This window comes from Dasypus novemcinctus, chromosome 15 (genome assembly GCF_030445035.2).
Source record: "Dasypus novemcinctus isolate mDasNov1 chromosome 15, mDasNov1.1.hap2, whole genome shotgun sequence".
NCBI classification, from domain to species: domain Eukaryota; kingdom Metazoa; phylum Chordata; class Mammalia; order Cingulata; family Dasypodidae; genus Dasypus; species Dasypus novemcinctus.
The window spans coordinates 100,003,219-100,030,913 of record NC_080687.1 but is presented as its reverse complement, the minus strand read 5'-3'; the positions used below and the strand labels follow the sequence as shown (position 1 = coordinate 100,030,913).

The 27,695-nt window shown below is 40.5% G+C and overlaps 1 protein-coding gene across 14 annotated transcripts in view; it reads right to left on the bottom strand.

Annotated features, from left to right (window-relative positions):
- LOC105747476 (S-formylglutathione hydrolase-like) overlaps positions 1-27,695 on the bottom strand; it is a 110,193-nt gene that overhangs the window by 57,790 nt on the left and 24,708 nt on the right. For 10 of the 14 annotated variants that reach the window (XR_009180728.2, XR_009180729.2, XR_011645863.1 and 7 more), the window contains exon 2: positions 6,837-7,018. Coding sequence is in view for 1 of the 14 variants with exons in the window: in XM_058276735.2 (XP_058132718.1) it covers positions 6,837-7,018 (182 nt within the window). In the remaining 13 variants the exon portion in view is untranslated. The remainder of the gene's footprint in view (positions 1-6,836; positions 7,019-27,695) is intronic. The other 4 variants (XR_011645864.1, XM_071208305.1, XM_071208304.1 and 1 more) reach the window with 1 other exon arrangement.

Below are 27,695 nucleotides of genomic sequence, written 5' to 3'. Positions count from 1 at the left end.
CTATTGTGTTCGAGGAAAAATGGGTCTGCATCCTGGTTGGAACTGGATGAAATCCCCACATGATTAATAAGGCATTGATCTATAAGAAATAAACTTAATTTGAATTTTGAAAATCCATGGTCCCAATAAAGAGATAAAGAAGATGGTGGCAAAAAGAACCAAAAAGGGGTGCAGTCATGACATACTAGACCACAAGAGTGAGAAAGGACAGGTACCTTCAGAGGCTGCTTCCTCCCAAACTTGATGGAAACAGCATTCTTCCTTGAATTCTTGTATGCTGCTGGTTAACTCCAGGCAGAGACTGTAGGAGACCTGCTAGGTTTCAGTATGAACTTCAATCCCAGTTCCTACAGCAGTGGTTATGCTTAGGACAGCTAGGAGAGGTGTGAAGAGGGACTGCCCTAGACAGAAACTCACAGAGACAGTATAGGCAGCAAGACAAGCACATGGCAAAGAAAATAAAGATGGTACTTAAGAGAGCCATTCCTTTCTCTTACAGCTACATTCCTTACCTACTTATAAAATGAATTACATTTACCAAGATTTTTAACATGCTCAAAAACCTTCTGCATATGATCTAGAATTGAAGAGATATTATCATATTCATCAGTATGTAGGTAAGTACTTTATACTAATCAATGCATGAATCAATGCACAAACTCCTCTTTGAGCTGCAGTTAATAGATCTAAGCTCCAGGTTTGCAATACCATATATGTTATCTCCCCGTGGGAGCAGGCCATAATGCCAATTGTGTTTAAGTTCTACTCACAGTACTCTGATCATTGTTGCTTCACATGGTGAGTCCTTCACACAGCCAGCATGCTGCAGCATAGTTGATCTTAGAGAGAGACTAGGAAGGGAAGGCTCCAGTGTTTCACGTGCCTGGGGCACAGTGCCCTTCGACACTATGAAGGCACTATGGAGCCACTATGGAGGCAATGTCCATTGTATATCTCGCCATTAGCAATCCATCGATGGCTGCTGCAGGAGTCTGAAGCTGCAATGTACTCTTCATCCTCTTCAGGAGCATAAGCAGAGACCTGGTAGATACCTTTATTTTGTAGAGGTCAGTGACCAACTTGGCCAACAACTCAAATGGACAGGTAACATGCAGGGTATTTCAGCCAGGTTTGGATGCTGAAGAGATTTTAAAAGAGATAGACTTCCATATTGTTGATCTTTACATACTTTCTAAATACCTCCAATATATTCTATAACATATTAAATGATATTACTTTTGCCAAAGTTATGTAAATGAACAGGTATTTTACTTTAGCAGTATGGGAGAAACTACTTTCTCCAGTATTTTATGAAAACTAAGGGTTCCCAAAGCAATCAAGAGTATCTTTCCATACCACCACTTTAACATGCAGATTGAGGTGGCCTCTGATAGATTTCCCTGCTATGAAGTTACCCTTTATTAGTAATATCAATGTACAGTTCTAATTAATAATGGTTTCCTGGAATTAGTCACTTAAATGCTTCAGTTTAGAAGATGCTTTTCCAAACTCCATATAATTTACCACAACCACATGGACTGGATACTTCACATTAAAATAAGCTTATTAAATTACAATTAGGGAGGCATATGTAGCTGAAGTGACCAGGTTCCCATCTACCATATAGGAGGCCCCAGCTTCAATTCCCAGGGCCTCCTGGTAAAGGCAAACTGGCCTGAGCACTGTGGAGCTGAAAGTTCATTGACATGGAGAGCTGACAGCCCATGCTGCGCACAGCTGGTGCAGCAAGGTGACACGACAAAGTGAGACACAGAGGAGAGACACTGAGAGATGCAGCAGACTGGAGAGATGAGGCAGCTTGTGAAAGTGAATGCCTCTCTCCCACATTGGAGGTTCTGGGATCGGTTCTCAGAGCCTCTTAAAGAAAAGACAAGGGAAGCACATGCGAGTGCAAAAACAAAAAGGTGGGGGGAATAAATCTGTTTAAAAAAATTACAATTAGCAGCCAATGAAGCTTACTTTATTCATTAAAGAGAGGGCAGATCTACATTTCCTCTGTTTAACTTAATTCCATTAAACATGAATTTAGAATTTCATTGTCTTAAAGACTTAATGTAATATTTATTTAATTGGCATTCTATAAATGTAGGGAGATTACATCTAAGTTAAATAAAATTGAAATCATTATAGTTTATTCCAGGAATGTTCTTTTTCCTTCCTTTACATAAGGTTTAAAACTTCTCTTTAATACAATTCTAAAACTGTGAGTAATCTTAAAAGCATACTGAATGCTAGGTTCTGGAATATATTACAATTGTTTAATTTGTTTCAATCATAATTTAGAAAAGATCTTCCACAGCTTTCAAGGACTTTTCATTTGCTTTCTGAAATTCATTAATAGGATTATTAACCACCCTTATTTTAAGCCTATTGAAAGGTTTAAATTGGGGAAGCACAGGACAAACTGATTTTTAATTCCACAGCCTAGATGACTGTTTTAATCTGCCACACCTAGCCCCTCACTCAGAGCTCTGGCAAAGAGAAGGCCCAAGGCGCTGGGAAGGTTAAAGGGCTCAGGAAAACCTTTCCCTTTCCCAATTCCCAAATGCCCCACTCCCTTCCCTTCCCACACTTGCCCACATAACAACACCCCTCATTAGCGTGGTACATTCGTTACAATTGATGACCACATATTGGAGCACTGCCACTCGGTGGGGATCATAGTTTACATTATAGTTTAAATTCTCTCCCAAACAATTTTATAAGTTATGACAAGACATATAAGGGCCTGAACCTGACACTGCAACATCATTAAGCTTAATTCCAGTGTCCTGAAAAGGTCCCTTATTACACCTATTTTTCCCTCTCCCTCCCCTCAGAACGCTGGTGGCCACTGTTTCCTCATCAATGATAAAAGTTCTTCCATTACTAGAATCACAATAAGTCTGTAACAGAATAACAGTAAGTCTACTGTAGTCCATCATTCATTCCCCAATTGTGAGGATTCTGGAATGGTGATACCCAGTCTGTCTCTAACTGAGAGGAGGCTTAGAGCCTAAGGGGCAGGTGGAGGGACTATCTTCTTGTAGCTGCAGACTCTGTCTGTTCTTTGGAATGGCTGTTGTCCATTCTCATCTCCTTGTCAGATGTCCTTGATGAGTCCAATGAACAGGAGAGTAGGTGTTGCAAATCTCTTGGGTTTCGGAGCCTAACTGGCACACAGAAAGCCCAAAACTATAAGTCTCTTGGACATAAACCTATCAATTCTATTACTAACTATAGGTTCAAATGCAATTGGCAGGAGAGCCATGTGTTTGGAAACTGCAACTGAGTCCAACTCGGTCACACTGGGGAGCATAAATTCCAAAGTAGGATCCAATGGCGGGGTGCCAAACTCCTCAGACATCAACCTAGCCTATAGTGTCTGGCTGTCTCCAGAGCTCTCAGGAACCCAGCTATTTGAGGCACTTATTTACTGTAGCAATCGGATCCTACTAGGACTTGCAGAAGTGTAACCTCTAGAATGATCTGCCCACTCACTTTGAAGTCTCTTAAACCATATAAACTCATTTGTCTTTACTGTTTCCCCCTTTTGGTCAATGTCTTTTTCCAGTTTCTTTGCTACTTGGTGCTTGGCAGTAATCCCTCGGTGTAAGGGAGCCTCATCCCTGGGCATTATGTCCCATGCCAGGGGGAAGATAGTGCATTTATGTGTTGAGTTTGGCTTAGAGAGAGGCCACACTTGAGCAACGGGGAGGCTCTCAGGAGGTAACTCTCATGCAGCCTATAACACTAAGCTCAGTTTCAATTTCAAAAGTAAAGGTTCATAAGTACAGTCATCACTGTCAAGGGCCCATCAATGGCCCATGCTCTTTTACTAGTCACTGCCCCTATACTCAGGGGATTCTTGCCGTCCCATTAGGGAATGCGGCAGAACTGGACATTTAAGTTTCTCTTGGTTATTGTGTGATTCTTCACCCACTGTGACAATGCCCATGAACATCTGACCACACGCCTCACATGCATGCCCCAGGTGAACCTCTTCCCATGAATCCCCCATCATTGACACCCCACACTAATGACCCTCCCCTTCTACAGCTGGAGCCTTTCTTAGATCCAACATTTCCTCAAAAAATGAAGCCAATGAAATAACCAAACACAATTAATAAGAAAATGAAATGATAGTTTAAAAAATAACAAAAATTTTTTAAAAATTGAAAAAAAAGTTTAAAAATTTTTCATTATGCCTTCCATCACTATAAGATCTGTTGTCTTGTATGTACAGTGACATTTTCTTCCATTTATTCCCCTAGTGTCTTATTTTATTCATTGTATCTTCAGAGAATCTTTAGGTTATAGAAAAGCCATGTGGAGAATATAGGGTATTCCCATATACTCAATATCCTCCCCCTTTTCCTGTTTCCCCTATCAATAACATTTTACATGTGGATGGTACATTCCTTACAATTGATGTACAAATATTGAAGCATTGCTACTAACCCTGGTCAATGATTTACATTATGGTTTATAATTTGGACCCTACCCTTTTATAAATTTTGATGACATTTAACAAGGCCTGTATCCATCACTGTAAGACCATGTGGAACAATTCCATCACCCCAAAAATGCCCCAAGTTCCACCTATTTTATTTCTCTCTCACCTCCCCTTGGGACCTGGGCAAGCATCATACTTCACTCCTTCAAGAACAAGATTCATAGTTGCTTACAACAACACTGAGGGCTCCATATACTGGCCTGTCCTCCCATTTAAGCACTGCCTACAATCTCAAGAGACTCCTGCCGCTCTATTTGAGAACACAGCAGGACTCCCCAGGAGGCCACCCCTTCCCTCTCATTATGTGGGTCTCCACCCTCTGATAACACATACTACGATGGGATGAACACTCACACACTCCCTAGAAGCCTGCCTCAGGTGGGCCCTGTCCTGATGCTCCCCACCTCCAACACCCTAAACCAATAACTCTCCCTTCCATATTTGCCAAAATAACATTCTCAATGTTGTCATTTCAACCACATACCCACAAATGCCAATGTGTTCACCTGCTCCCTCCCCCAACCCTCTCCCCAGTTCCATGTACAGTCCAACCCACCCTCCCCTCCCCAACCCCTCACAAACCAGCACCACCCAACCCAACAGCATCACTGCACTGCTGTCACACCCATGCACTACACAACTAATCCCCAGAGTTCATCTGTTCCCTCCTCCAATCCTTGCCCCAGTTCCATGGACAGGACAGTGCAACACACCCCCACCCCACCCCCTCGCAGACCAGCACCACCCATCCCAATAGCCTCGCTGTACCACTGTCATGCCCATCCACTGCACAGCTACACCCTTCCACCTTATCATCAGTTTTCCCCATAAGGGCACTGGCTCACATCCCTCTACACCACTGCTGACAGACACTTAAATTTAAGCAAGGATTAAAATAAAGTGGTCATTTACTGGCAAAGCAGCTGTGTTTCATGGATAGGGCACTGCCCTTGGAGTTTCCACTCCCAGGTGAGGATCCAGATCTGAGTCATATTAAGTTGTGAGATCTCAGGCAAGACACTGGATGGACCTTTAATTAACCTTCCCAAGCATCTACACTACATACTTTATATACATTAAGTCATTCATAGACAAATGTCATGGTTGATTTACTATTAACCTCCTCAGGTGGAAAAACTGAGGTACAGAATTCTATGTGCAACAATGACAAAAAATAGAAGTAAACTTCATCAGAAGTCAAAAGTTTTGTCAGTCAAAGGACGTTATCAAGAAAGTGAAAAGAACCTACAGAAATAGTTGCAAATCTTATTTCCAGTATGGGTTTAAATAGCCAGTATGTATAAAAGAACACCTACAACTCCACACCAAAAAGAAAAACAACCCAACTAAGAATGGGCAAAGGACTTGAACAGATGATTCCCAGAGGATATATCAAATACCAATAAGCACAGGAAAAGATATTCAAAGTCATTATTCATTAGGGAAATTCCTATAGAACATATAGTATCTGCAGGGCCAGCATTTGTGACTCCATGGAGGTTGAAATGATCTGGAAGATGTCAAGAAGACACTGGCAATTTTGGAAATTTAGGTGAGATACAGAACAAATGGGAGGCACCATGGGAACTTGTCAATGAATTTTAGAACCATTTGTAGGCTGATTATTACAAGTTACTTTAGGTTGCCATTAACTACAATTCTTTTCTTCTACTGTCTTTGCTATTCTTCTTACAGTAAGAAGGGTGGCCCAGCAGCAGCTCATACTGTACTTGTTAATCTACAAACTCCACTCTACCCTCCTGCCCAAGGCCAGAATACTCCCTGAGTAATTCATGGTTAAACATCAATGTGCTCACAGATACTCTGTGACCTCTGAGCTCCCAAGGAATAAAAGATAGTGGAGCTTCCCAAAGACCAAGAAGATGAGGTGGCCCATCTAATGCTGAGGTGAGGTCACTATTCTTTGTCTAGGATATAAATATTACCTTTCTTGTTTCTTTCTCTTTCCACTGACTTCAGATAAGGATATCTAATTATGTATAATATATTTGATATATACAATTTTCTAGCAGGGGAAAGTGTCAAGTGGGGTCCTCTTCAAACTGACCCCTTCTTTAAAAGGGCATCCACAAAAGGCAGCAGATTATAAACTCCATGGTAGGGGTCTTGACCTCAGCAACTTTTTTCCTCCACTGATTAAGAATTTTATAATCGCAAAGTGAAATAGACTTGAGGGATTTATGTTTAAGCAAAGCATGTGCTCTGCCACAGATGTCCCTCCACTGGCTTATAGGGCCTTTGACCTGACCACTGTTTCCTTTCCCGCCTGTTCTTCTAAAGCACCAAGGGAACAAAGTACCTGAGCAAACACTACACAGCATGATCCAATATGGAGTTTTCATTTCTGTAACTGGGAATGACTCTAAGTGGAAGCAGAAACAGCACATATTCTGGAAGCAGTCACTCTTGAGGAAATATCTGCATAAGAAAATCAGAGCATTCTTCCTGGCTTTGTCTGGAGAGTCATCCTGTTTCCATATCCTGGAAGAAATGAGGATTGGGGTATGGTTAAAAAAAGAGATTTTCCAGGTAAAGAAGTAGGTTTTACAAGCATCAGTGTTCCCTTAGGTGGCAAGAACTCTGTGTACAGGGACTGGGGACTGTCTATGTGCAAGTCTGAGTGGTGTGCTTGGGAATGTGGGGGCAGGGGAGGGGGTGTGAGTGTGGGTCCTGGAGAGGGGCAGTGGGATGCATATCCTTGAACACACTTCTAGCCTCCACTCTACACCCAGAACCTAAATCCAAGGATTAGGAATAAAACCTGAACTTGCTCTCAGTTGAGAGGGATTGCTGTCCAGCTGCCGCTCAGTACTTCCCAAGGCCTGGCAGGCTTTCTGGAGGACTTGTGTGAAGGGGCTACTGCCTGGCTTCTTCCACACACTGGCTCTCACACGCCTGCTGACCTGGTCTCCTGGAATGAACCAGGCCCAGCACAGAGTCTCTGGACCACAGGACCCAGGGCTCCCTGCTCCTTTCAGCACCCACAGCTCCAGTGAGACAGGCCAGCCCTGTCCCCCACACTCTACCACCCCCCTGCCTGTGAACTTTCCTCAGGCCACACAAGTTTTCCTGTACTGGGTCACTTGGACATGTATAAATGTTTTCTTCCCTCCCTCCCCCAGCTGCCAACACTGTTCCAGAACAAGTCTGGTTCCAGAAATTATTCTGTACTCATTCAAGAAAACAAGACTTGGGAAGAAAAAGAGATGAAGAGAAAGAAGAGGAAATGTGGAGCAGGTCAGAAGAAGAGGGGAAGGGAAACAAGTGCATATGGATGCCACTGCTTTTCTAGCTATCTTTTTGGTATTTCAGGAAATTCGGCAAAACGGAGGGGAACACTAGGTAACTGTGATTAACATTTTATGTGAACATGCAAGTGGAGCTAGGAACTAGCTGGTGAAAATAGGCACAGGAGGTAAAGGATGCCCTAACAACTTCTACCCAGGGGACAGAAACGCTTTCCATAAAAGCACCTAAGTTGCTCGGCCATCCAGCCAATGGCTCCTTAATTTGGGCAAGAGGGCTGTAGGTGCCTGTAGGGTCACCGTATACAGCTTCCTCTTCCATTACTCTCTGTGCCTTTCCAGATTCTGGAACATGTGTTTGTGTTCCAGATCTTAGTATCAACAGCTACGAAGACCATGCATGAACTGAAGGCCTTTGTCAGACCCTCAGAGGAGCTGGTGTTTGCAGACTGAAAGGCATAATTCCCTGAAATGGGGACACCTCAGTACTCAACCCCTTATATCCATTCTTTAATCAGCTGATTTAGTGAAAGTCTGGTTTTTAGTTTGACAGATTTCAAGGGAGGTTTAGAAAGAGACTTTACTTTTAATATTAGGTATCATTATATTAAACAATATTTATCTCCTACAAGTTTTCTTAATATTTACCAAGCACCCTAAAGAGAGTTAGAACTTCCTGAATTATCCTATGTCTGTCTCCCTAGCAGCTTTCAGCAAAGACACTCCCTCTCTCATACAACCCCATTTAGTCATAGTGGAACAAGTGTAAATGTAAACCTTAGCATCTGTCCTCAGGCCAATGTCTTTCTAAACACTACCTTTACTGAACTCTGTTCACTCAGCTGGAAGGGAATGTGGGAACAGTATGACTCAGGGTCTAACAGTATAACTTGGACTTCCCTGTCTTTTATACTTGCAAATCAATTTTGTTGGGTATAAAATTAATGGCTCCATTTTCTTCTGACACAATGTATTATCTTCAAAAACCTTGATGAGGATCTAATTTTCTATCTATTGTGCTAAATGCACAAACGATTTTTTCTTTTTCTGGAAAGCCCATCAATTCTACTAGACTATATATTGTCATTATGTTCATTCTCATTCAGTGCTCAAAGCATTCCTTCTATTTACAGACAAAAATGATACCTTTAAATTTATTTCAGGTCTCTGCTTTGGTTTTGTCTTTTCATGTGCACCAGTTATTCATGTATTGGCTCTTCCGTACCTATCATTAGCTTTTGACACTTTTTCTCAAATCTTTAAAAAAATTTTATTTTCTCTTGAATAATTTTTTCTCTCATCAACTTCTATTTCTTATAAGGCATTATCATTCACTGTGTTTCTTCTAGCTTGCATTACATTTTGAAGTGATTTTTCCTTTTTTTCCCATATTTTTTCCACATTTCTGTCCCTTCAATTTTTATTATCTGATGTCTTTTCATATCTTGCTTCATTTTCTTAATGCCTAACGCCTTGTTTTTTGAAAAACTACACCATAAAGGACATTGAAATGAGGATTTTTCATTTCATTGTGTGCTGTTACTCTGCATTTATTCCTTTTTTGTCCTTTATTACCTTTGTATGTCAATTGACATATTTTTTCTATTGGTCATTTTATATGATTTTTTCCCCTTGAATTTGTAGTCAGTATTATGATTCAGAACAGCTTTCCAAACCTCACAGAGCTGTCTCTCCTGTAGTTTCTGTACAATGCACAAGACATGGCAGCTTAATTCTGGGTATTTCCTGGTTCCATATTTCTCCCACTCTTAAATATACACCTTTGTTCTGTCTCTGTGGTACCAGTCCTTTTCATTCTGCATCTGATTATTGCCTTTTAACCCAATATTAAGTTGTTTTTCTAAAATGGAACAACTGCCATCATCTTGCCAAAATCTAGTCATAACCCTCAAATGTGCATATATTTTCAGGATCATTTAGTTTTGGAGGTGTTTTCAGTTATATGTCTTAAAATGTAATTCATTTCTGAATTAATTTTGTTTAAAAGTATTTTATCTAATAATTAACTTTTAGTTTCTTTTGTTTTTTAAAATTTATTTCTCTCCCCTTCACCGCCTCCCCCAGTTGTCTGCTTTTTGTGTCCATTCACTGTGTGTTCTGTGTCTGCTTTTATTCTTGTCAGCAGCACCTGGAATCTGTGTCTCTTTTTGTTGCATCATCTTGCTACATCAGCTCTTTGTGTGTAGCACCATTCCTGGTCAGGATGCACATTTTTCGTGCTGAACGGCTCTCCTTTCAGGGTGCACTTCTTGCCCATGGGGCTCCCCTATGCGGCAGACACCCCTGCATAGCATGGCACTCCTTGCGTGTATCAGCACTATGTGTAGGGCAGCTCATCACACAGGTCAGGAGGCCCTGGATTTGAACCTTGAACCTCCCATATGATAGACAGATGCCCTAACTATTGGGCCAAATCTTCTTCCCTTTAGTTTCTTATTATTACTCTTGAAACTGAAGGTAAGTTCAAGTCAATTCAAAGAGGATTACTATGAATTTGTGATGCTAAATATAAACTCCAACAGAACCTTACAAATAAAATATCTAAAAAACATACAGAAAAAGAAATAAGAATGGGAAAAAACTGTTTCACTGCAAAAGATCAACTATACACAAAAGAAGGCAGGAATGGAGGAAATAAGGGGGAAAAGTACAGGTTGTATAAGAAATGAATTTAAAATGCCTAAATAAATCCTGCTTTTCAAAGTACTTGCTTCAAAATAAATAGATTTTTAGGTGTACATTCAAGAGACTTAAATCTTTGGACTGTCCATGTCCCAGCTGGGCTTTGAATCTCAACAGTTCACTGGACTCACCCAGTACAACTCACTAGGAAATGATGGCACAATAATGATGGGCTGATGGCACAACAACCATCCCAGGAACCATAAAGAGTCTACAACTGTAAGCAAGATATTCTCATGCATCTCGATCTATGGGAGCAAAGCCCCCTCTCAATTAGAGGTGGAATGGGCATCACCATCCCAGAATCCTCAGCACTGGGGGAATGAACTATGGACTAAAGTAGACTTACTGGTATCCTACCGTAGACTTATTGTGATTCTAGCAATGGAAGATTTATATCATTGATGTGAAGGCAGTAGCCATTAGAGGTTCTGAGGGAAAGGAGAGGGAAAAACAGATGTAATATGGGGGCATTCTTGGGACTTGGGAATTGCCCTAAATGACATCGCAATACAGATACAGGCCATTCTATATCTTCCCATAACTATAAAAGTGTGTGGGAGAGAATATAAATTACAATGTAAACTATAATCCATGATTAGAAGCAATGGTCCAAAATATGTTCATCAATTGTAACGAATGTACCACACTGATGAAGGATGTTAATGTTGGCAAATTTAGGAGGTGTAGGGAATGGGGCATACAGAAATCCCCTATATTTTTTATACATCATTTATGTAATCTAAGTATCTTTTAAAAAATAAATAGATTAAACTCACTCATCAAAATACACATATTGGCAGAATGTATTTTAAAAATACTTCAGAGAAGTGGACTTGGCTCAATGGATAGATCATCCACCTACCATGTGGGAGGCCCAAGGTTCAAACCCAGGGCCTCCTTGACCGATGTGGAACTGGCCCATGTGCAGTGTGATGCACGCAAGGAGTGCCCTGCCACGCAGGGGTGTCCCCTGTGTAGGGTAGCCCCATGTGCAAGAAGTGCACCCTGTAAGGAGAGACACCCAGCACCAAAAAAAGTCCACCCTGCCCAGGAGTGGCACTGCACACACTGAGAGCTGATGCAAGATGATGCAACAACAACAACAACAACAACAACAAAAGAGACACAGATTCCCAGTATCACTGACAAGAATAGAAGCAGACACAGGGGAACACACAGTGAATGAACATAGAGAGTAGACAACTGGGGTTGGGGTGGGAGGGGAGAGAAATAAGTAAAAATATATATTTAAAAAATACTTCAAACAACTATGTTATTTTAAAGACACTCATTTTAGATCCAAAGAAACAAATAGTTTGAAAGTTTTGAGAAGAAAAAAATATTACATATTAAGAGTAACTAGAAGAGAGCAGGGTGGCTAAACTACTATCAGAATAAAATAGCCTTGTAGTCCAAAATTACAACAAAAGAAAATGGAGGATACTATATATTAAGAAAAGGGTCAATCCACCAGAAGGTATAGTAACAAACAACATAAATGCACAGAGCCACAAAATACATGAAACAACATTGGCAAAACTGAAAGAAGAAATAGTTACATAATAATAGTTGGAGACTTCAAAACACCAGTTTCAAGAATCAGTCAGGGAAGCAGATGTGCCTTAACTGATAGAGCATCTGCCTACCATATAGGAGGTCAGGGTTCCATAACCAGGGCCTCCAGGCCCACGTGGTAAGCTGGCCCATGCACAGTGCTGCCACAGGCAAGGAGTGACATGCCATGCAGGGGTGTCCCTCATGTAGGGGTGCCCCATGCACAAGGAGTGCACCCCTCAAGGAGCGCCACCCCACATGAAAAACACAGCCCACCCAGGAGTGCCACCACACACAAGAGAGACCTGATGCAGCAAGATGAGGCAACCAAAAGAGACACAGATTCCCGGTGCCATCTGAGAAGAATACAAGCAGACACAAAAGAACACATAGCTAATGGACACAGAGAACAGACAATGGAGGGGAAGGGGAGAGAAATAAAATAAATCTTTTAAAAAAAAAGAATGAGTCAATCATCAAGACAACTTCAGAATGGAAACTGAGGATGTGAACAATACTATAAACAAACTGGACCTAACATATATAGAACACCACTCAACAATAGTAGATTACATATTCTTCTAAAGCATCCATGGATCATTTTCCAGGCTAGACAATCAATCTATTAGGGCACAAGACAATAAAAATTAAAAGACAGAAACCACACAAAATCCTTTCCTACCCCAATGGATCTATATAAAAATCAACAGAAAGAAAACTGAAATTGTACAATTAAGTAGAAAGTATATGACCCATTTTAAAATAACCAATGGGATAATTTACCAAAATCCACCTACAAAGAAAACCAGGAAATTCTTAGAGAAAAAATTTTTTTAAATGTCCAAAAAACTTTGGAAAGGAGCAAGGCACTACTCATTGGGAAACTTATAACTATAAATTCTTACATTAAGGAAGAATGATATTTAATCAATTACCTTTCCTCATATCTTGAGGAAAGAAGAGAAAACTAAACAACATTAGTAGGAGGAAGGAAATAATAAAGACTAGAGACAAGGGAGATAAAGCACAGAAAAACAACTGAGAGGATCAATGAAACCAAAATTTGGTTCTTTGCAAAGATTAATAAAATTGACAAACCTTTATCCAGACAGACAAAGAAAATGAGAGAAGATGCAAATAACTATTTAAGGAATGAAAGTGGGAACATTAACACTCATCTGGCAGAAATTAAAAGGGTTATAAGAGAATACTATGAACATTTATATGACAAGAAACTAGATAATCGAGAAGACATGAACAAATTCCTAAAACATAAAAATAAACTGCTCTGACTCAAGAAGATATAAAAGATCTTAAGAGACCTATGAAAGCAAAGAGATTGAATAAATAAAAACCTCCCATCAAGGAAAGGTCAAAGTCCAGATGGCTTCAGGGAGAATTGTACCAAACATTCAAACAAGAATTAATGCCAATCCTTCCCAGACTCTTCCAAAAAACTGAAGAGGTAGGAATTCTTCCTAACTCATTCCATAAGGCTACTATTGTTCTGATACCCAAACCAGAGAGACACATCAAAAGAAAACAAAGAACAACTTCCATATGAATAAAGAAGCAAAAACTTCCAACAAAACGCTGGCAAATCAAATCAAACTACATATATTATAAGGATTATACCCCATGGCCAAGGGTGACTTATCTCCAGAATGCAGTGGTGGGCCAACCTAAGAAAATCAGTCACTATAGTAACACCACATTAAAAGAACGGTGGGGGAAATCTATGATCACTTCAATAGCACAGAGAAGGCTTTAATGAAATCTACCATGATTTCATAATAAAATTGCTCAGAAAAATAGGAATGAAACAACAAGCAAATACAAAAACTCACAGCTAACATCGTAGTCAATGTGAGAAACAATGAAAGCTTGCAATGAAAGAACAAAACCTGAGGCCAGGAACAAGACAAGGATGCCCACTGTTACCACTTCTATTCAAAATTAAATCGGAAGTTCTAGTGAGGGTTATTAGGCAAAAAAAGAGAAAGGCATTCAAATCAGAAATCAAAAACTACCACTATTCTCAGATGATATGATCCTTCCTATTGAAAATCCCAAAAAAGCCACAAGAAATCTACTAGAGGAAATAACATCAGAAAAGTTGCAGGGTATAAGGTAAACACTAAAAAAAATCAGTTTTGTTTTTCCATTCCAGGAAAGAACACTCTGAAATGGGCATTAAACATCAATTCCAGTAGCTGCAACACCTAGTCTGCAGTTCACTGGTGTCACCCAGGATAACTAACAAGGAGGTGGGGATGGACAACCACCATACAAAGGAACTGAGAGAGTCAACAACTGCAAGCAAGAGAATCCCATCCGTCAGCCATATGGGACTGAAGCCTCCTCTCAATTAGAGATGGAGTAGGTATCCCCATCCCAGAATCCTCAGGATTGGGGAATAAAATATGGATGAGAGTAGACTTACTAATATTCTACTATACACTTACTGGTATTCCAGCAATGGAAGAAATTATATCATTGATGTGGAGACAGTGGCTGCTGGAGGTGCTGAAGGCAGAGAAAGGGAAAAACAGGTGTAATATGGGGGCATTTTTGGAACATGGAATTGTCTTTACTGACACTGCAAAAACAGATACAGGCCACTATATATCCTAAAGAATTGAATGAGAGTGAGTAGAAAGAATGTAAACTATAATCCACACTTCATGGCAATGCTCCAAATGTGTTCATCAATTGCAATGAATGTACCACATTAATGAAAGAAGTTGTTAATGTGGGGAAGGGTGGGAGGTGTGTGGACTGGGGCATTTGGAAATCCCTTATATTTTTTGTGTAACATTTTCTATAACTTAAGTATATTTGAAAAAATAAAAAATATCTTTTAAAACATTCCATTCACTATAGCCTCTAAAAGAATACCTGAGAATGAATGTAAAGAGATGAATGACCTATACACTGAAAACTGCAAAGCACTTAATTAAATTTGACCTAAATTATGACCTAATTCATTTTAATTAAAGATCATCTAAATAAATGGCAAGATACCGTGTCCTTCTTTCAGATGTAATATTGTTACAATTTCAGTACTATCTGAAGTGATCTACAGATTAAATGCAATTCCCACGCTGCGGGGAAGGCAACACATTTATATGCTGAGTCTGGCTTCGAGACTGGCCACATCTGAGCAACACGGAGGCTCTCAGGAGGGAACTCTTAGGCACCCTGAAGCTCTAGGCCTTGCTCTTATTTCAGGTGCACAGGCTCACAAGCATAGTCATTAGTATCAAGGGCTCATTGTTGGACCTTCCTTCTTTTTTGGTCTTTGCTGTTGCACTTGGGGGATTGTTGGTGTTCTTTTAGGGACTGTGATAGAGCACCCCTGACTAGGAACTCAGCACTCCCTCAGTTGTTGTTTTTAATTGTAACCGGCTATGAAAATATCCAAACATTTTTATGTACCCTGGATATATGCCCTGGAGAACTCCCTGCCAACCATGTGTGCCCTGTCACTAACATCCCACACCAGTATTCCTCCCCTGCCATTGCTGAACCTCTCTGTGATCCAAAACTTCTTCAAAAATGAAGCCCAATATACTGCCAGGTTCCATTAATAGTAAAATGGAATATAGTGATGAGGTTAAAGGTTAGATATAGAATAGATATTTAGAAAACTTCAGGTAAAAATAAACTGGGGTATCAAAAATTTTAAAATGCAAAAGTTGTATTTTTGATGTTTTGCCTTCCATCACTGCAATAAGTGTTGCCCTGTATGCAAACTGGCAAGGCAACTTCTTCTGCCGAGGGATTACTACCAAGGACCAGCTGATGATGTAACTAGAAAATGACCTTAAATAAAAGGGTCAACTCGGACCAGCAGAATATCTCAGTCTACATATAATAGCAGTAGTTAAAAATACTTTTTGACCTGAATAAAAGGGGGAAATGGAAAGGACAAATGAGTTTATATGGCTATGAGTCTCCAAAAGGAGCCGGGAGGTCATCAGAGGGGTCGCCCTTATGCACACCTCAGCAGAGTCCCAGAGACAGATAAAGTAGATACAACCCCAGGTATTGGTTCTTCTGAGGGCTACAGGGACCAACAGCTTCTATGGTCACGGCAGATGGAGTTCAGCGACATGTCAGTTGGCCCTACTTTGGAGTTTGTGTTTCTGTGTGATGGAGCTGGACTCAGATCTGATCTTTGTCCCCAAGCCTCTCTTGTTACTTTTACCGGATCTGTAGTTGGTGCTGGGGTTTAGTGTATACCCAGGGGACCTGAGTCTCTGGACTGTCCATGGGAAAGCCAGGCCCTGAGCCTCAATAAATTTGCAACTCCTGCACTCTGGTTTACTGGACTTACCCCACTCAGCTATCATGAGGTGAAGAAGGTCAACCACCACACCAGGGAGCCAAGAGTGCCTATAACTGAAAGCAGAATTGCATCCAGCATCCATGTGGAATCTAAGCCCCCTCTTGACGTAGATGTGCAGTGGACACAACCATTCTAAGACCCACAGGATGGAGGAATAGAGTATGGATCAGAGTGGACTTACTGATATTCTATTCATGAACCATTGTGATTAGTAATCGAAGAAACTGTGGCATTGGTGTGGAGAAAGTGGCCATGGTGGCTACTGGGGGCAGTGAGTGGGGGGAAGAGATGTGATGTGGGCACATTTTCAGGGGTTGGAGTTGTCCTGGGTGGTGCTGCAGGGACAGTTACAAGACATTGTATGTCCTCCCATGGCCCACTGGGTGGATTGTGGGAGAGTGTGGGCTATGGTGTGGACCATTGACCACGAGGTGCAGCGGTGCTTACAGATGTATTCACCAAGTGCAATGAATGTCTCATGATGATGGAGGAGGTTGTTATAGGGGGAGAATTAGAGTGAGGGGGGTGGAGGGTATATGAGAACATTAAAAAAAAATAAAGACAAAAAAATGAAGAAAAAATAACTAAATGTAATACCTACCAAAATCTCCGCAATCTTTTTTTAGGAATGGAAAAAGTTGATCCTCAAATTCATATGGAATAGCAAAGTACCAACTCGCTAAAACAATTTTTCAGAAGTCTCTAACTATATAATAAGCACACGCAACCAAGATATCATCCCAAATTATACAACATAACATAAAAAGAACTAGAAAAATCTCATCTATTCTCCAGGGGAAAAAACAATCAGCCAATACAGTCCCAAATGAACCACAGAAGGAATTATGTGACAAAGCACTCTCTGCTCAATGAGAAAGGTAAATCCTCTTGGAATGAAAGAAAAGATAGTTCTCAACAAAGAAACATAAACAACAACAAAAATGTAAAAGGAAACTTTAGACCTATATAAAAAATATCCAAAATTCAAGGACAACTAGCAAGATGGCGACAGAGCAAGGAGCTCCTAGACTCAGCTCCTGCTACAGGGCAGTTAGTAATCACACAGCACTATCTAAAGCACCTGTTTGGGTGCGCCAGGAAGCCAGAAGAGCATCCTGCAACATCCTTGAAAGAATGGAAGGAAGGAGACTGCCCATCTGCAGAGAAGATTCAGAAACAGAGCACCCCATGCCCTGGAGGCTGGTGCCCATCCTCCAGTGGAGGCACAAGCCACCTGGGGAGCTATTCTGCAGCTGAAATAGGAAGCTCCACTTCCCAAAAATGGGGAAGGAAATGGTAGTTGGGCACCAACTTGAGCTCCTGATGAGTAAATTCAGAGGGCTACAGTATATAATCCTAAGAACAGCTAAAGTTTGAACCTGACCAAGTCAGAAAGAGGCTGGGAACTGCCATCTTAACTCCATGCCAGGCACAAGGAGAAGCAGGACAGAATAAAAATCCCAGTGCTGGTTCAGCGCCTTTCCATCCAGATCAGATTGCAGCTCTAGCATAGGACCCAGCCTCACCTCCAGCAGGCAGGAAGCTGGGGGACCTGCATTAGCCTCTTTGGGAAATTACCAGCCAAGTTGACATGCCAGTGAATATCCTACTATAGCAGCACAAGCTGCCCCAAGAGCTACCCTCTGGCTAGAAATGGAAGCTCCATTTTCCCAAAAATAGGGGAGGAAGAGAGCTGGCCACTGATTTCAGCTACTGATTAGAGTCTAACCCTAAGAATAGCTAAAGGATGAACCTGTCCAAGTTGGAAAGAGGCTGGTGGCCACCATTTTAACCCCACCCCCAGCATGAGGGGAAGTCAGGCTGACAGAAAGTCTCGGTGAACATAGGGATCAGTTTCTTGCATCCAGATCAGCCTGCAGTCCTATCCTAGGCTTCAGCCCCACCTCTGGCAGGGAGGAACCTGGTGGGCCCTGCACCAGCCTATCCAGGTAACTGCAGGAACCTTTAGCTGACACGGACTGAATAACCAGAAGTGTACCAGGACAACTGCGGTCATCTTGGACCTGCAACGCATAGATTGCTGCCCACGCCTGCAGCTCTGTCCCTGCCCAGGCAGGGGTGAAAGGGGCGTGAAGCTTCATCAGTCTCTCTGGGCAGTTACAGTCTAGGCCTGCATGACTTGAATTATTCCACACAGCTGTGATTCTGTCCCTACCCCTGGCAAAGGAGAAAGTTGAGAGAAGATTCATAGGTCCCTGGGTAATGAGGGCAGCTTAAGCACCTACAGCTTAGAGCACCAACTACATCCTTGGCTCCTACTGCACAACCAGCAAAGGAGAAAGGGCAGCAAGCCATAAACTAAAGAGAAAACCTACACCCAGAATAAATACCCTACTACTCCAGATGCCAAGACAACAAAAAATTATAATCCACACCAAGGAACAGGAAGATATGGACCAGCTAAAGGAACAAGATACCATTCCAAATAACAGAAAGGAGTTGAGACAACTACTCATAGAAGTTCAAACAAACCTCCTTAATAAATTCAATGAGATGGCTAAAGAGATTAAGGATATTAAGAAGACATTGGAGGAGCACAAAGAAGAATTGGAAAGCATACATAGCAAATTAGCAGATCTCAGAATGAAAGGTGCAATCAATGAAATTTAAAAACATTGGAATCATATAAAGCAGATTTGAGGAGGCAGAAGAAAGGATTGGTAAGCTGAAAGAAATGGGCTCTGAAAGTGAACATACAGAAGAACAGATAAGGAATGGAAAAAACTCAACAAGGAATCAGGGAACTAAATAACAGCAAAAGATGTGCAAACATACATGTCATGGCTGACCCAGAGGAGAAAAGAAGGGAAAAGGGGCAGAAGGAATATTTGAAGAAATAATGGTAGAAAATTTCCCAACCCTATTGAAGGACATAGATATCCATGTACAAGAAGCACAATGTACTCCCACCCAAAAAAATCCAAATCAGCCAACTCTGAGACACATACTAACCAGAATATCTGATGCCAAAGACAAAGAGAATTCTGAGATCAACAAGATAAAAGCAAAGCATAACAGAAAGGATACCCAATAAGATTAAGTGCTGATTTCCCTTCAGAAACAAGGGACGCAATAAAACAGTGGCCTGATATATTTAAGATACAAGAGAAAAACTTCCAGCCAAGGATCTTATATCCAGCAAGACTGTCTTTCAAAACTGAGGGTGAGATTAGAATATTCACAGATAAACAGAAACTGAGAGAATTTCTAACCAAGAGACAAGATTTTCAAGACATACGAAAGGGTATGCTAGACCCTGACAAGAAAAGACAGGAGAGAGAGGCCTTAAAGGGAGTCTAGAAATGAAGATTATATCAATAAAAGTAACTAAAAGAGGAAAAGAATGGTGAAAATAAAATACGGCAGATAAAACTCAAGAAGTCAGGAAAAACCTTAACCAATGATGCAAGGCACTTGTATTCATAAAACTGCTACTCAATGTTAAAAAAAGTTTAGAAAGGTGTAAATAACTGGAAGAATATTCCATGCTCATGCATTGGAAGACTAAATATCATTAAGATGTCAATTCTACTCAAATTGATATACAGATTCAATGTAAGCCTGATGAAAATTCCACCAGAATTTTTTTAAATTAAAAACACAATTATCAAATTTATTTGGAAGGGTAAGGGATCCTGAATAGCCAGAAACATCTTAAAAAGGAAAAGCAAACTCTCACCTCCAGACTTTAAATCATACTTCCTAGCTATTGTGCTTTACAAAAAGCATGGTACCACCATAAAGACAGACACATAGACCAATGGAATCAATTTGATGGTTCAGAAACAGACCCTCACATGTATGGTCAAGCCATTTTTGACTAGCCTGTCAATCCCACACAGCTCGGGCAGAATAGTCCATTCAATAAAGAGTGCTGAAAGAACTCGATATCCATAGTCATAAGAAGGAAAGAGGACCCCTATCTCACACCTTACCCAAAAATTAATTCAAAATGGACCAAAAACCTAAAAACAAAGGCAAGAACGATAAAACTTCTAGAAGAAGTTGTAGGAAAGTATCTTCAAGACTTGGTGGTACATAGTACATTCTTAAAGGAGATAAGGGGGGGACTGAGGTGGACTACTGATGGTTAATGTACATAGAAGTTTTAATTAGCTTTGCCATGAAAGTGTGGAAATGTATAGAGTGGATGGCAACACATAGTGAGTAAAAGCTAGTTTATAAATGGGGATGTGGCTGAAAATGGTAGTCCAGATATGAAATGTCAATTGACAGAATGCTAAAGAATAATCTAGGAACTGAATAGTATGGTAAACCAAGAAGTAGATGAGAACTGCATTTGATGGTACAGATGCAAGAGTGTCCTTTGTTAGCTAAAGCAAATGTACATCACTACTGTAAGGTGGTGGGAATGTGGAGAAGCATGGGAAAAATACAACTGGAGTGACCCATGGACTCTGGTTAGCAGTAATAATATGATATTATTGCATCTATGCCAAAGATGTACTGTGTTAATAATGGGGCAGTATGGAAAATGTGTGCCAAATGTACACTATGGTCATGGTAACAATCAGATATTATCTTGTCTGTAACAAATGTTCAGATATAGGGGTGTTTGGGAATTCTGTACATGCGCATGATTGTGTTATAAGTTTACAACTTCTGCCATAAAAATATACTTCAAGAAAAATAATAGAATGGGTTGAGGGGAAAATACACCAAATGTAAGATAAGGACAATAAGATTTTGACAATAATCTTTCATAATTTGTAAGAAACATCTCATGAAAATGCAAGGTATTGGTGGAGGGTTGATGTATGGGACCCCTGAATGATGTTATACATGTTTGCTTTCTAACTTCACAATTGTTACCATACTTATAAAAATAATAGGGTGGGTTGGGGGAAAATACTTTGGTTACTAGTAATGTAACAATGCTCTTTAATCGTTAGCTAAAAATGTTTAACAATTCAAGGCATTGGTGATAGGGTGAGGTATGAGAGTCCTGTATGATGTTATATATATTTGTTTTGTAAATTCACACCTATTATTATACACTTAGTGTCTATGTATGCTTATGTATGAGTGGTATACTTTAATAAATAAAAAAAATTTTTTAAAGCATGGGACACAGAGTCCATCACTCTCTTTTCTGGGGAACAGGGCTGGAAGGAGATTATCTGGGGAGTTAGGCAAGCTAAAATTAGATTTCAATTATAAAACAAAGTCTAAAAATTAGGTATGTGTTTTTATCACCATTTTACAGATGAGGGATAGGTACAAAGATCTCAAAGTATTTTTCCTGAAGTGACCCACCAAGTACATGTCAGGATCTAAGTACAGGGAAGTCTGACTTAAGGTAAACCACTGTGGAAATGACTCCACAAGAGTCACAACTCCATCCAAGTTGGGCTGCCCTCAAAGCCCATGGTGAGCCTCAACGACATCCAAGGGCTGCAAATGTGATGGTCTGAAACCACCTACCCAGCCAGGAGGGTCGTCATAGAGATGCTGGAAAGAGACACCGTCTCCACTCTTTACACTCTCTTAAATAAAGTGAGTGCATGGTGACTGTTTATGTGACTCTGTGTTAGGCACAGAGCAGGGAGAGATGAATGTAAACCTTATGGGAGTGATTTACAATCCAGTGAGTCAGAGATAAAGAATCAGCAAACACAACTTGAAGAAGAGGGGTCAGTGCTAGGATAACAGAGCAGGTAAGAAAGATGCTGGGAATGGATGAAGTTCAACCTGCTGCCCACATAGGATGTCCCAGGTTTGGTTCCTGGTGCTTCCTAAAAACAAACAAGCAAACAAATGAATAAACCAAGTCAAGGGAGCCTATGTGGCTCAGTGGTTCAGTGCCAGCTTCCTACATACAAGGCCCCAGGTTCAATGCCCAGTCCTGGTACCTCAAACAAACAAACAAACAAAAAAGGTTACCTAAGTCAGAGAAGACAAGACTGGAGCTGGGGGTCAAAGGAGGAGGAAGAAGCAGCCAAATGGCGAGGGGCTATTTCCACATCAAGGAAATAGCCAGTGACAAGTGGAGAAGGAAGACAGAGCTTGATTACTGCATTCCCTCCGAGGGAGGTGGGCATGGCAATAAACCCATTAAAAATGGGCAAAGCATTTAAATAGACATTTCCACAAAGAAGTTATACAAATGGTAAATAAGCATATGAAAAGATGCTCAAGTCCATTAGCCATGAGGGAAACGCACATCAAAGCATGATGAGCTATCCTTCACATCCATTCAAAAGGCTATTATTTTTAAAATTGGAAAATAGCAAGTGCTGGGAAGGATGCATAGAAATAAGAAACCTTGTACACTGCTGGTAGGAATATAAAATAGTGCATTGGCTGTGGAACACAGCTTGGCAGTAACTCAAAAAAGTTAAACTAAAATTACCAAATGAACTGGCAATCCCACTTCTGCATATATACCCAAAAGAATTGAAAGCAAGGATTCAGACAGGTATTTGTATGTCAATGTTCAGAGCACAATAAAGAAAAGGGAGAAGCCAAATGACTACCAGAAGATGAATGGACAAACAAAATGTGGTGAATACATACGATGGAATATTATTCAGCTCTAAGAAAGAATGAAGTCCTGATGCATGCGTCAACATGGATGAACCATCAGGACATTACATTCGGTAAAATAAGACAGACACAAAAGGAAAAATATTGTATGATCTCACTGATATGAACTAAGGATAAGAAGCAACTCACAGATTTAGAATCCAGAATATAAGTTACCAAGGGATAGAATGGGGTAGAGAATGGAAAGCTAGTACTTAAATTGTGCAGAATCTCTATTTAGGTTGATTATAAATGTTTGGGAATGGAGAGTGGTGATGGTAGGACCTTACTCTGAATTCTATGTTTGTGAATGTGGTTGAGGGAATTTGTTTAAGGTCATGTATGTTACTAGAAGGACAGCTAGAAGCCTAAAGATGGGATTGTTTAACTAAGTGAACCTGTTATGGATGATGGACTGAGGTTAACAAATATAAGATTGCTCTTTCATGAATTATAACAAATGGGTGACACTATTACACATTGTTAATAATAGGAAGGTAAATGGAAAAAATACACCTAATGTAAACTAAGGATTATAGTTGTCATAATATCTTATATTCTTTCATCAAGCCTCACAAAGCTGACACACTAATGCAAAGCATGAACAGTAGAAGGATACAGGGGAACATTGTATTTTTTACATGAATTTTCTATAAACATACAACTTCCATCATTTAAAAAAATGGTAGCAATTTAAGAAAGCATTATGCTAAGTGAAAGAAACTAGATGCAAAGTACCATATATTCTATGATTTCATTAATATAATATGTAAAGATAAATTTATAGAGATGAAATTTATAGTGGTTGTGTAGGGCTGGGAATGATAGAGGGATTGACAGGTGCCTTCTAAGGAGTATAGGGCTTTCCTTCTAGGAGAGATGAAAATGTCCTAAACTTGATTGCGGTGAGAAATGCAGACATCTGTAATTATACACTTTGCATAGATTATATGGTATGTAACTATATCTCAATAAAACTGCTTTTAAAACTTGGGGCACACATTGTGGAGGTTCTTGTAGTCCAGTAGAATACCCTTGCATGTTACTGTAACCTGGGAAGGCATGGGGGCTTCAGTAAAGGAAAACAAGGACCAAGGCTTGCCTTAGGTTTTAACAGGATCACTCTGGCTGCTAGGTAAGAATGGACCACAGTGGCAAGTAGGTCAAAAGGCAGACCAGTTAGGGAGCTATCACCGTAGCCCAGGCAAGTGATATGGTGGATTAGACAGAGCAGCAGCAGTTAGGGAAACCAGGTGGTCGGGTTCCACACGTATTTGAAGTAGCTGTTGCTGTATTGCTATGGGGTAAGAAAGTGACACATCCCAACTCCAAAAGATAGAGGAATGAACAAACAGGAGGAAAGCAACAATGGATTAAGGAGACTATTATTATTCTAATAATGGAAGAACTTGTAACACTGATATAAAGGCAGTGGACACAAGAGCTTCTGAGGGGAGGGAGCGGGAAGAATAGGTGTTACATGGGGCATCTTTCAAACACTGGAATAATTTTGCATGATACTGCAATAACAGATACAAGTCATTATACATTTTCTCAAAACTTATAAAAATGTGCTGTGCAAAGTGTGAAACATAATGCAAACTATAAACCATACTTAACAGCAATACTTCAATATGTGTTCATCCCTGAAACAAATGGACCATGCTAATGAAGGATAATGTTCATGGTGAAAAGTGTGTCAGGGGGAAGGAGTAGGGTATATGGGAACCCCCTATATATATATAAAAAGATTTATTTATTTATTTATTTCTCTCCCTTTACCCCCCCCAGTTGTCTGTTCTCTGTGTCTATTTGCTGCATCTTCTTTGTCCACTTCTGTTGTTGTCAGCGGCACTGGGAATCTGTGTTTCTTTTTGTTGCGTCATCTTGTTGTGTCAGCTCTCTGTGTGTGTGGGGCCATTCCTGGGGAGGCTGCACTTTCCTTCATGCTGGGCAGCTCTCCCTATGGGGTGCACTCCTTGTGCATGGGGCTCCCCTATGCGGGGGACACCCCTGCGTGGCACGGCACTCCTTGTGCACATCAGCACTGTGCATGGGCCAAATCCACATGGGTCAAGAAGGCCCAAGGTTTGAGCTGCAGACCTCCCATGTGGTAGATGGATGCCCTAATCACTGGGCAATGTCTGTCACCAACCCCCCTATATTTTTGATGGAACATCTATGGCAACTAAAGCTCCTTTAAAAATAATGAAAACAAAATGTTTTTTTAAACTGTGACATTGAAGCAGAAGTATCAATGGAGTTGTGATGTTAGGCAAGAGAAAGACTGGGATATCATCAAAACTAGTTGATATCTGAAAACATGGAAACAGATTCTGAAGACAGAGTGCATTGAATGAGATCCATAAAAAATAAAACTGATACATGGCTCTTCACCCAATTTTAAAACTACAGATCTGGAAAAAAAGGAACTATAAAGGCAAACTACAGACAGGGAATAATATTTGCAAACTTAACTATGATGAAGAAAGAACACATACCTAGACTATCTGAAACTGATATCTGAAAGAGGTATTTACAATATTGGGAGTGGATGTGGCTCAAGCAGTTGAGCGCCTGCTTCCCACAAAAGGTTCTGGGTTCAGATCCAAGTACTTGCTAAAATAAACAAAAACAAAAAACAAGCAAACAAAAAAATCTCAGGGGCGCCCATGTGGCTTGGTGGTAGAGGACTGGGTTCCCACTAATGAGGTCCTGGGTTCAACCCCTGGGCCTAATACCAAAAAAAAAAAAAAAAAAAAAAACCATAAAAACACACACAGATATCTAGAATAAATCAAAAGAATTTCCAAAATTCTCAAAATTCAACCATGATAAAACGATCCTGGGAAGCGGCTGTGGCTCAATCACTTGGGCTCCTGTCTACCATATGGGAGGCCCTGGGTTCGTATCTCAGTGCTTCCTTGTGAAGGCAGTCTCGCCCACAGGCTGCAGATCACTGCCTGGCCCACAGGCACTTCAGAGAGCCGACTCAGCCAGGTCACGCAACAAAGGAGGGAGACAGGCAAAAAAAAACCACAGAAGAGTGTGCAGAGAATGGACACAGCAAGCAAGCCACAAGGGTGGAGGGGAAATAAAAAGATTAAAAAAAAAACAATCCAATTAGAAAATGGGCACTACATATGTGCAAACATTTCACCGTAGTAGATGAATGGATGGGAAATAAGTACAGGAACAGATGCTGGATATAATTAGCCATTAGGGAAATACAAACTATACATTATGATATGTAACTACACACTATTAAAACAACTAAAACATAAGGTGACAATACCAAATGCTGGTCAGAATGCAGAAAAACTGAATCTCTCATACATTGCATAAGGGAATGTAAAAGGATACAGTCACGTGTTAGCAGTTTCTTATAAAACTAAACATAAACTTATCATATGGTCCAGCAAGTGCACTCCTGCACATTAATGACACATAAATGAAAATATACGCCCAAACTTAAGTCTTAGTTTGTTAATCAAACTGGTAAATCTCTAGCTAGGCTAACCAAACATAAAGAAGATAAAAATTATCAATACCAGGAATGGAAGAGGGGTCATCACTACTGCTTCCACAGACATTAAAAGGATAGTCAAACAAGACTATGAATATCCTTATGTCCAATAATTTGATAACTTAGATGTAATGACTCAAAAGTTCTTGACAGATGCAAATTATCAAAACTCACACAAGAATATATCATCAGAATAGCCCTACAGCCATTAAAAACTTGAATCATTAATAACATTCCAAAAAAACAAAGGACCTGGTTCAGATAGTTCAATAGCAAATTCTACCAAACATTTAAGGGAAAATGAAACCAAATCCCCACAATCTCTTTCAGAAACAATGCAGAGGGAACACTTCCTAACTCATTAGATGAGGCCAACATTACCCCAATGGCAAAACCAGAATAAGATATTAAAATAATGGAAATCACATACCAGTATTTCTCATGAACAGAAAAACAAAATTTTGTCCCATTGCCTGGGATTGTCCAGCTGACTAGAGGTCTCCTAGAAGGAAAATTCACATAACAGGACAAATGCCTATAATGGTCCCTTCCCAGAATCTTATCATTGTGTATTTTGTAGGAAAAACACTCATTTTAATAAAAATCAAATGTTGAAAAAGCTACACAATGAAAGGTAAGCCTCCCTCTCATCCAGCCCATTCCCTCAGTTCTACTGCCGCCCAGACACCCCCTTACCAATTCCACACACCTCCTTGCTGGATAAGCCATCCGGACACAAGTATATATGCCTGTGTCTCATTGTACACCCTATGTTTTGCAAGTTTTCTTTTAACTTAAGTTATTCAGTCATTAAGTCAACCTTTCTTAAAGAAATGCCCAAAATAGACCTAATAGTCTGACCATGTAACATAAAGTCATATCAGGATACTCTCAGTGAGAGGGGGTGACATGAAAAGTCAGGACAATGGACACAAACTAGGGCTGCCCTCAACAAGGGGGAGCACACAGTCATCCTGGAGCTCATCCATCTGTTTAACAGCTCTGTGGAAACTGAGTTCATGGACTTCCTTTAATTGACAAATCAGTGATCTGGAGTCCCCCAGGTCCACCCAGACAAATGTACCACTTCCCGCTTCAGCAGCAGGAGGCCCAGTATTAAAGGACGAGGCTCAGCACAGGTCTGCACCCTCCCCAGTGAACAGGACTAACACCTCCCACAAATGCCCCAGGGTACAGAGCTCAAGGCAA